General features: G+C 38.1%; 1 protein-coding gene, 1 long non-coding RNA gene and 1 pseudogene across 2 annotated transcripts; 2 read left to right on the plus strand and 1 right to left on the minus strand.

Moving 5' to 3' along the window:
- Positions 1-1578: 1578 nt before the first annotated feature.
- Positions 1579-4943, minus strand: LOC127433117 (uncharacterized). The gene is made up of 3 exons (XR_007895849.1): positions 4819-4943; positions 4569-4667; positions 1579-2058 (listed from the first exon to the last, which is right to left on the minus strand). It is a non-coding gene; the product is annotated as an uncharacterized LOC127433117 (long non-coding RNA).
- A 2284-nt stretch (positions 4944-7227) lies between these two features.
- Positions 7228-8389, plus strand: LOC127433109 (uncharacterized; annotated as a pseudogene).
- Positions 8390-10145: 1756 nt separating this feature from the next.
- On the plus strand, positions 10146-11123 carry LOC127432246 (alpha-1A adrenergic receptor-like). The gene has a single exon (XM_051683165.1). It carries the CDS (start codon positions 10146-10148, stop codon positions 11121-11123), a length of 978 nt encoding a protein of 325 aa, XP_051539125.1.
- The last annotated feature ends 475 nt before the right edge of the window (positions 11124-11598 follow it).

An 11598-nucleotide genomic window follows, 5' to 3' on the forward strand; every position in this document is an offset into this window, starting at 1 on the left:
CCAAAATAAAAGTCTCCTCCAAAATAAACATCTCCAAAATAAAATCTCCTCCAAAATAAAAGTCTCCTCCAAAATAAATGTTTCCTCCAAAATAAAAGTCTCCACCAATATAAAAGTCTTCTCCAAAAGAAACATCTCCAAAATAAAAGTCTCCTCCAAAATAAACATCTCCACCAAAAGAAAAGTCTCCTCCAAAATAAACATCTCCAAAATAAAAGTCTCCACCAAAATAAAAGTTTCTTCCAAAATAAAAATCATCAAAACAAAAGTCTCCTCCAAAATAAACATCTCCAAAATAAAATCTCCTCCAAAATAAAAGTCTCCTCCAAAATAAATGTTTCCTCCAAAATAAAAGTCTCCACTAATATAAAAGTCTTCTCCAAAAGAAACATCTCCAAAATAAAAGTCTCCTCCAAAATAAACATCTCCACCAAAAGAAAAGTCTCCTCCAAAATAAACATCTCCAAAATAAAAGTCTCCACCAAAATAAAAGTTTCCTCCAAAATAAAAATCATCAAAACAAAAGTCTCCTCCAAAATAAATGTCTCCACCGAAATAAAAGTATCCTCCAAAATAAACATCTCCAAAATAAAAGTCTCCTCCAAAATAAGTCTCCTCCAAAATAAGTCTCCTCCAAAATAAAAGTCTCCTCCAAAATAAGTCTCCTCCAAAATAAAAATCATCAAAATAAAAGTCTCCTCCAAAATTAAAGTCTCCACCAAAATAAAAGTCTCCTCCAAAATAAACATCTCCAAAATAAAATCTACTCCAAAATAAGTCTCCTCCAAAATAAATGTTTCCTCCAAAATAAAAGTCTCCACCAATATAAAAGTTTCTTGGAGTGAATGCAGGAAGAATATATAAAAGTCTTCTCCAAAAGAAACATCTCCAAAAGAAAAGTCTCCTCCAAAATAAACATCTCCAAAATAAAAGTCTCCACCAAAATAAAAGTCTCCTCCAAAATAAACGTCTCCACTAAAATAAAAATCTCCTCCAAAATAAAAGTCTCAGTGAGTCTATTTAAATCTTTAACCTCCATTAATAATAATTAATAAATAATATTAAATAAATTAAGTATTGGTTATATTAATTATTATTATTTAAATTATTCTTAAATAATATTAATAATTAACATAAATAGCAATTCATGGTAAGTAAATAATAAATAAAGTTAATATAATACTATTTTGAATTTCCCTATTTTTATGTTGATAGTATAAATGCATTATTGTATTATGTTTAAATAAATTATAATTCATCTATCACTATACTGTATTTCTATGTCATTTTAAGTTCTGCTCAAATATGTGTCTTTACGAAAGCTATGTAGGAAATTGTTTGGCCAACAACTATACAGATTGGCACTCTTTATACCACACATTTGTTCACATGATGCATACATTGCACCAATCACAATCACGTATTCAAGAGAGTCGTGTAATAAATAATTGAAATTCCATGCTATTCTACTTGATGACAATATTTCTGCTCAGAGCTCATATATTTTGTTTTTACATGAAAATTCATAACTGTTAAATATGAGAACGCTTGTTTCACATTATTGCCTGACACATTTTATTAAAGGACTGTCAACAAAACAAATCTTAGAAATACATTCAACATTTCAAACATTAAACTACAAATCAAATTCTACACAAATGAGAAGTAAAAAGATATTTTGAAGCACAAAGTGTTCATTAAACCGTGTTATTGCTATGGAGCTGTCTTTCAGATATCCAGAATATGATATAATGTGGAACAAACTGGTACTGCACTGCACACCTGTGAGCAATCCTTTATTTTGCACAAAATCTGAGCACACAATTTACTCCAACAGTCCAATGATACACTTATACCACAATCATTCACAGTCAATGGCTGAAGCGGAGCAAAATCTGGAGTGAATGCAGGAAGAATTCAGAAAACACGTTCTTCTCTAGTTCTCTTCCTCTTCTGCCACAAGTTTCTCGATGGCGTCCCACTCCAGTTTGCTCAGAATGCTGCCGGTGCTGTCAGAGAGAGCGTCCAATCCGTCCAAATCTCTTAAAGGATCGGTATCTGTAAAAACCCCAAGAGATCAAAATCAAAAGAGATCAGCATATGTTCAGAATAGAAGCATACTAGAATACTGCTTCCTATATACTTCATACTACCTCCTATTAAGAAAAATGTAGTATGCAGCATACTACCACCCCTGGAGTCGTGAGTTTGAATCCAGGGTATGCTGAGTGACTCCAGCCAGGTCTCCTAAGCAACCAAATTGGCCCGGTTGCTAGGGAGGGTAGAGTCACATGGGGTAACCTCCTCGTGGTCGCTATAATGTGGTTCTCACTCTCGGTGGGGCACGTGGTGAGTTGTGCGTGGATGCCGCGGAGAATAGCGTGAAGCCTCCACACTCGCTATGTCTCCACGGTAACACGCTCAAGAAGTCACGTGATAAGATGCACGGATTGACGGTCTCAGATGCGGAGGCAACTGAGATTCGTCCTCCGCCACCCGGACTGAGGCGAGTCACTACGCCACCACGAGGACTTAGAGCGCATTGGGAATTGGGCGTGCCAAATTGGGAAGAATTGGATTGTAGCCGTCCCTTGTCTGGCTCTCAGATCGGTCAGCATCCCGCGACACGTAACCTGTGATAACCGGTCACCTGGAAGAGCGCTCGCTAAAATCAGTACACGTGATTAAAGCGATACTGCGTTTTTAAATGAGCAAGAATAAGTGAAATAATGAAAATATACTTAAAGTGCACCTGGTCTATGCAGGCCGAGTCTGTTGCTCAATGATCCGTGAGGTTTCGGTGTGGATTTCCTCTGAAGCACGACAGTTTTCCCAAGAGAGGACACTAAACGCACGTGTGGTCCGTTTTGGCCCTTTAGAATTCTCGTATTGTTCTGCGTTTGACTGACGCTCAGTAGTGAAACACATTATTCACGTAATTCTGCCATTATTGTAACAAAATGAGGGAGAGTAAATAATAACAGGATTATCATTGCGTGACTGTAATGGTCAAAGAAATGGTGTAAAATGTTCATGAAAAACTACAGTAATCATAGTAATATATGTAATATTTAATAGAACCTTTACATAAAGTGCAGCTCAAAGTGATTTACATTTCAGAAGTTAATGGAAGTGACTGCGTTAAAATGAATAAAAGCATTTAAATAGTGTAAAAGAAAATTATTTTACATGTAAAGAATTTTTAATTAAAAAAAAAGATTTACACAAAAAAAGAGAGAGAGAAAAAAATTTTGAAATTGGATATAATAATTGGATACATTTTTTTAACACCTATGGAAAGCACGACATTTCAGCAGCTGGGCGAAAGCTGAACAGACCGACTGACCAGTCGAAAATACTGTAATCATATGTATGAGAGATACAGTTTACAGTATATGGCTGAGAAAACCAAAACTAATTATTTTGCAGAACTTAACCAAAAACGGTAACACAGTGATTTTCAATTGTTCCGGAGTGAAAACCTTATTATTGAATTATTTTCTCCCCAATTTGGAATGCCCAATTCCCAAAGTCCTCGTGGTGGCATAGTGACTCGCCTCAATCCGGGTGGCGGAGGACGAATCTCAGTTGCCTCCGCGTCCGTCAACCCGTGCATCTTATCACGTGGCTTGTTGAGCGCGTTACCGTGGAGACAAAGTGCATGTGGAGGCTTCACGCTATTCTCCGCGGCATCCACGCACAACTCACCACAAGCCCCACCGAGAGCGAGAACCACATTATAGCGACCACAAGGAGGTTACCCCATGTGACTCTACCCTCCCTAGCAACCGGGCCAATTTGGTTGCTTAGGAGACCTGGCTGGAGTCACTCAGCACGCCCTGGATTCAAACTCGTGACTCCAGGTGCGGTAGTCAGCGTCAATACTCGCTGAGATACCCAGACCCCTGAAAACCTTATTTTTAAATGCTGGTTACCCGTTATAATTGGTTAATTTCATTTCGATATTTTTTTCATGAAACCAAAGGTTAAAGGGTTTATCACAGTATATTTTTCTTCAACGACACCACTTCATGTTGCCTGAAAAAATGAAACATGTGCTTTGATCCTGAAGGAAACCGCTGCATCACACATTTCTTTGCCTAATTTCCCATTGTGGATGTCGCATTCTGTGAACGAAGAATTTTTTAACAACTATGTATAATTACTACATATACATGCACGGTTAATCCAGATACAAGGAAAACATTATTAGAGGTCTCAGCTGTTTCCAAGTCTTCACTGAATTATTGTTAGATGTGATGCATTAATACAGATTTGATGCTGTTGGGTTTTGTAATTAAAATGATACTTAACTGTTAATTAACTGTATGCTTGTTATGATTTCTATGCTGATAAATCCACCACACAGGAAAAAATGTCATTGCTTATTTTTGCTTATTTTGATGAGACAAGTGGCTTATTTTGGGCTTGTTTTTCCAGTAGGTTTCAATAGGCAATAGGTTCTCGTTTCACTGTCCGACCAGGGAAGGGTGCAATGCTCCCACCTTAGACCCGGCTTCACAAACTATCTGGAGTGTCCAGTAAATTAACTGAGCATGCTTGCTGACCTGCAGGTCTCGAGCGGTTTATTGGGCAGGTTGGAAGGGGTAGAGTTTCAGCAGGTCAATGATGAGACTTCAGGCGTCACAAGCTTCTGTAGAACCATCCTGAGTGAACATGAAGTAACATGAAGCATGTGAGAAATGTGCCTTGAATGCAGACTGCTTGCGTATCACACATTAATCAACACAGATTCACCGGTCTCGATCCTCTTAGATTTTCTTGTTTGTTACATTATAAAAGAAATGAACGTCTCACATGTGTACGAGTTGAAGTGAAAGGCGTGCGTTCTCTCTCTTCTCTTCGCTCTGTTTGCGATACTCCATCAGTCTCTCTCTCTCTCCTCCATCATTACTCTGCTCATTCTGCTTCATCTCTGACCTGCAGTTAACCACAAATACACAAATCAATCAATCAATCAATCATGCTTCCCTCTCCATCTTACTCAAGTCTGACTGAAATGTTATCTGTTTGTGAACAGCTCATGTTTACACATCAACGCATGTTTAGTTCACATGGAAAGAGGTTGCAGAGATCATTTACATATAGAAGTCTTAAAGGAATAGTTACATTTGTTTACTACACAATAGAATGAAAATTCTGTCATTATTATAACAACATTTATATGGTGAGTAAATAATGACCCAATTTTCAATGTCTTACTGTAAGGCTCAAAAAGAGGCGGGAAAATGGTCATGACACACTAAATTAATAATAATAATAATGAACATTAAAATAATAAATAAATACGTTTATCAGTTGAACAAGTATTATTAATGTTATTATTCAAATTTAGTAATTTATTACAAAATGCTTGTTTTATTTTTAAACTTTATTTATTTATCATTTATTTTAATGTACATTTATATGTGCATTGTTTTATTTTATACTTTAAATACCTTTTATGCATCAAGTGCAGTTTACAGTGCTTCACATATCAGAAATTAAAGCATTAATTTTCTTTTAATTAAAAATGTCATCAAAATAAATGTCTTTTAATTGAAAATTAATAAAAAGTAAAACGTTTACACAAAATAATATAAAGAAAATAAAAAGTAAATATTCAAAAATACATAAATACCAACATATCAACAAAATGCTAAAGCAAAAATGCTTTTAAAAAAAGGATGGTTGGATTTTTATTTTTACAGCAAGTGTGTGTGTCAGTGTGTCTGTCACACAAACACACACACGCACACATTTACACATAAGGACACACTTACACACAAACACACTCACACGCACGCACACACAGACAGACACACAAACACTCACAGACAGACACACACACGTACACACGTAAACACACAGACACACACACACACATAGACAGTCAAACACACACACACACACAGACAAAACAGATAGACAAACACTCACACACAGAGACACACACACACGTACACACACAGACACACACTCACACACAGACACACACACAGACACACACACACTTACACACAGATAGACACACACACAGACACTCACACACAGACAGACACACACACACACAGACACACACTTACACACAGATAGACACACACAGACAGACACACACACACACACACAGACACACACTTACACACAGATAGACACACACACACACACACACAGACAGACACTCACACACAGACAGACACACACACACAGACAGACAAACACACACACGTACACACACAGACACACACTTACACACAGATAGACACACACAGACAGACACACACACATAGAGAGACAAACACACACACACAGACAAACACACACACACTTACACACACACACAGACAGACAAACACACACACACAGACACACACACACAGACACACACTTACACACAGACACACACACACACTCACACATATAATTGCTGTATATATGAGAATCATTACCGTACAAAACCTGTCAAGAGACAAAATATTTTTCATTAAAACCAGCATTTTCTGAAGGCAGTACAATAAATAAATACTTTAGATAATTAATTATAATAAAATGATATTCATTAAAATACATTATGATCTTTAGAATAGAGTAGAATAAATGTTAATGGAGACGTTCACATGCATTACTTATAATGGTTTGGCTCAAAATACTTTATTACAAAGCACTAAAATATCACTTAAAGTAAAAGCAAAAAGGCTAATAGATCTACAGTATTTACTGTTCAAAGACATTTTTATTTTTAAAAGAAATTAATACTTCTATCCACCAATGATGCATTAAATTGATCAAAAATACTCCAGTCGATGTGTCACGTATCCTAAAGAAATCCTTCTAATGTGCCAGTTTGGTACTCAAGAAACGTCTTATTTTTACAACTGTTGAAAACAGTTACTTGCATTTTCCTTTGGCTGTAAAAAAGGCCAAAAAGAAAAATATTTCTCCTGAAATGTATCAGTCAATTGTTCTTTTGAGAGATGAAGGCTTTTCCATGCACAGAGAGGGTCTTAAACTAGCAGCTTCAATGACCAGTACATGACAAACACTTGCATTGCTACAAGAAAGTTTGAAGAATTCAGCATTTATTCAAATAGAAATAAATGTAATTTGTAGCATTTTAAATATATTTTCTGTCATTCTTGAGTGATTTCAATAGAAGCCTCAATTTTCTTGTCAATGTCTTAGTGTTCTAAAAAAATGTAAAAGGTAGTGTGTGCGTGTATATTTTATTTATTTACATTTATGCATTTGGCAGATGCTTTTATCCAAAGCAACTTACAGTGCACTTATTACAGGGACAATCCCCCTGGAGCAATCTGGAGTTAAGTGCCTTGCTCAAGGACACAATGGTGGTGGCTGTGGGGATCGAACCAGCAACCCTCTGATTACCAGTTAAGTGCTTTAGCCCACTACGCCACCACCACTCCGCAAATTAGCAAAACCACAAGTGGTAAAAATATATTACTTTTGGATATAACTCAACTTTGTTTTAAACACATGAAAGTGCACTCTGTATGGGATCTTGGTTCACTGCATGACCCTGAGCAATTAGCACAAAGAACACTGGGAGGAGATTATGGTGACTTGTGACCATGACAACTCTGATAATAAGTTCCTGATGATGTCATCATGTTCTTAATGAGCAATTCACACCTTATAAATTTCACCATCAACCACCTTAAACATTGAGCTTTGTACTATCTTTCCTCCCAAAACACAAACTATTACGTTTCTATTAGATGGCGGCTCAAGACTGGATTGAACAACTAATTAGAGCTTTTTTCTGCTTTACTGGTATTGTAGGGAACAGTTTGCTGGGTTTACGTACTCTGCCCAAATCCAGAGCTCAAATAAGGACCAGTGACATCCTCTTCATTAACTTGGCTGTTTCAAATCTAATCGCAAATTGTCTAGTGGATCTAACGGAAACCATGTCACACTTCGGAAAAAGTTGGTTCACGAGTAAAAGTTACTGCGGTGTGACCCAGTTCTCACGAACTTTCAGAAACCAGCAGTGTCATCTCTACCATGTTCATCAGCATGTCCTGGCACCAAAAACTGGTGGGTTCCATCAGACGTGGTGGAGCTTCAGTCCAGATGGACAACCTACGGCTTGTTTCTGTGTGGCTTGGCATGAGCTGGACCATTTCATTGGCATTCAGTGTTCCCCACCTCTTTATTGTGGAGCACGATGCAAACAAGAGTTTTGAAGTTTGTGAAGAATATTTTTCAACACCTGCAGACAAGCAGACTTTTGACGGTCTGTCCCTCACTCTGGCTAACATGGTTCCACTTGTTGGGATAACCTACACCAGTGTTCAGATTGTGTTAACGCTGCTCCGGAGCCAAAAAACGAGTCCAAGATCACTCCAGACCTAGAGTGAGTCCTCCACCATCATCTGTAGACCAGAACCCTGAAAGAACAACTGATCACAGCATGGCTTCATTCTCAATAAGATCTCGTGAAATGAGCTCCAAAGACGCTTCTAGAGACGCTTCCAGCAGTTCAGTGACGCAAACATCTCTAAAGACATCTGGAGCCGTGAATGAGGTTGCGACCCATCGAGCAATGCAGAAGACACAGGTCCAATCCAACCCATCCTCAAGTAATCTTGTGAGGGCGGCCAAGAGTGTGGTGGCGGTAGCCACAATCATCTTCTTCTGCTGGTTTACTCACCTTGTGCTCTGTATCTACAGCAGTTTCAGAGAGTCCATTCTGGCTGCAAAGTTGGCCAATTTTATAGGAGCATCTCACATCTGTTTAGTCCCTTACGTCTACCTGCACGGGGTAAAGGAACTCAACTGCTCATGTTGCTAAGAACTGGTGTGAAACACTTCAGTAATAAGGGTTATCATGATCAGTCCATTGTGGGGAACCATTAGTGTAGCAACCTGTTGTTTCAAAGATCAAGTGCATAAACATTTAAATAACCAAGGTGTAATGTGTAAGTACACTTGTCCAGAACAGGTCAGAAAATACTTCCAACATGCACATATTGAAAATGTAATAATACTGAATGTGTGAAATGTACTAAGATTGTGGCAAGTCTGTAAAATATAGTAGGTGTACCTTCCTACCTCCAAAGGACAGAAATGGGAAATGATTGTCCTCCTGTGCTTTGCTAATTGCTTGCCAGACATCACTGCAATTATGTTCGTTATGCCACCTGAAGAATTATAAACCTGCCTATGTGTGCAATTCTTGTCATGTTTTTGCTGACAAATCAGCATATAAATCTCTGCGTCAACAAAGACAAAATCAAGAAGGGTACTGGATCTCAAGAGAGCATCTCAACACTCCAAGATCAACTTAAATCCTTCACTGTTATAGGAGAGGAGATAATATTGAAAAGGGGTTCAGAAACTACAGGAAGCACTTGTTTTAGTAGTCTGTTCACTGTCAGAAGCAGGTGCAGAAATTTAACCTTTAGGAGGTACCCTCAAATGTATGCCCACTGTACCCTTATGTATGTCGGTCGGAATGTATATGTACCTTATCTGTCCCTGAAAGGTACACATTAGTACCTTGTCTTATCTATTCATAAAAGGGTACATGTTAGTACCTTAAGGTGCAAAGAGGGTACAATGGGTGTACCTTTGAGGGTCCTGACCTAGTGACAAGCTGTTGTACCCCTAAAGGTATGATTTTTGCACATCTTTTCTAACAGTGTTGTAAATAGTGTCTAGAACACAAGTTGTTGGTTTTAATGATGTTATTTGTTTTGGACATATCCCAAGAACTTTTAAACCTGCAGTTACTAAACGTGTAAGCAACCACAACATCATCCCTATAAAATGATTAGGATGCATTTAAAATCTTGTCCAACACACTAGAAAAAAAAACATGCTTTCTTTGATATCATAGATCATGACAATCTCTTGGACAAGCTAAAGTTCATGTTGGCATTTGTGGCTGAGCATTAGAGTGCTTTAGATCCACCCTGTCCAAGCAATTAGTGCACTGCATAGTGGGAGGAGATTTCAGACCTATGAGTATGACTAATGCAGATACCGCAATATTAGCATCATCAGTTCAAACCTTATAAATTTCACCATCAACCATCGTCTCGGTACATGCAAACAAAGAGTATTTCCCAAACCAGCTGTCAGGAAACCATTAGGTGGAAACAGAAGAACAGTGGTCTTAGATGGAGATACAAGACTGGATTGAATCCTCCGTACGAGCTTTCTTCTGCTTTACGGGCATAATCGGAAACTTCTGGTTGGGTTTACGCTCTCTTCCCAAATCCAGATCTCAACTACGAACCAATGACATTCTCTTCATTAACTTGGCCGTGTCCAATCTCATTACAAATTGTCTGGTGGACCTACCGGATACCATGGCAAACTTTGTAAACAACTGGTTCATGGGTAAAAGTTACTGTGGCGTGATCCAGTTTTCTTCAGATCTCTCGGAGACCAGCAGTATCTTCTCCACCATGTTCATCAGCATGTACTGGCACCAAAAACTGGTGGGTTCCATAAGACGCGGTGGAGCTCCAGTGCAGATGGACAAATTACAGCTTGTTAGCACATTGCTTGGTGGAAGCTGGATAGTGTCCCTTGCGTTCAGCGTTCCTCACTTTTTCATTGCAGAGCACGATGGGAATGAAAGTTTAGAAGTTTGTGAAGAACGTTTCCCAAACCTTGCAGACAAGAGGACTTTTGATGGTCTGTACCTTATACTTGCTAATGCCGTTCCACTCATTGGGATAACCTATGCAAGTGCTCAGATTGTCTTAACGCTGCTCCAGAGCCGAAAGCGAATCAAGGGCGCAAATCCTCCTCCTGCGTTTGTAGATGCAGGTGCCTCTAATTCAGGAACACAAGCCAAAACATCCAATGGCATGAATAATGTCAGTAATCCCCAACAAGGAACGCAAAAGACACAAGTCCGATCCAATCAGTCCTCAAGTAATCAGGTGAGGGCGGCTAAAAGTGTGGTGGCGGTGGCGACAATCTTCCTTATCTGCTGGTTTACTCACCTTGTGCTACGTATCTACAGCAGCTTCAGAGTGTCCATTCTGGCTGTAAAGTTGACCAGTTTCATAGGAGCATCTTACACCTGTTTCGTCCCTTACGTCTACCTGCACGGGGTGAAGAAACTCAACTGCTCATGTTGTTAAAAAGACGTAAAAGAACTTGTGCGGAAAAATAACCTTTTCTTTTTTCCAAGATCAAGGATGAAAACATCTAAATAACTCTGAGTAATTAGAAATTGTATCCAACTTGCCTGTATATACTCCCAACATATAGGTAATTCCACTTTTTTTTTCTTATTATTTTTATGTTTGAATTGTAAAAATGTAATATATTGTATCATGGGTGTATCACAGTGGGTGTATCTTTCCCCCACCAAAGCAAAATATAAAAATGATTGTCTCTCCTGTGCTTTGGTAATTATGTTCAAGCAATTATGTTCATTATGCCACTTAAAAACTATAAATTTGCCAGCAAGCACAATTCTCGTCATGTTATTTTTGTAGTAAATTCAACAAAAAAAATATGTCAACAAAGACAGGTGAAGAAAGGCATTTGAAGTTGGCAACCTTAATTTAAACCAGCAATTCTTTCAAATCTTTGCAAAGTAGTTTAAAACAT

This window comes from Myxocyprinus asiaticus, chromosome 42, assembly GCF_019703515.2.
Source record: "Myxocyprinus asiaticus isolate MX2 ecotype Aquarium Trade chromosome 42, UBuf_Myxa_2, whole genome shotgun sequence".
Lineage (NCBI taxonomy): Eukaryota > Metazoa > Chordata > Actinopteri > Cypriniformes > Catostomidae > Myxocyprinus > Myxocyprinus asiaticus.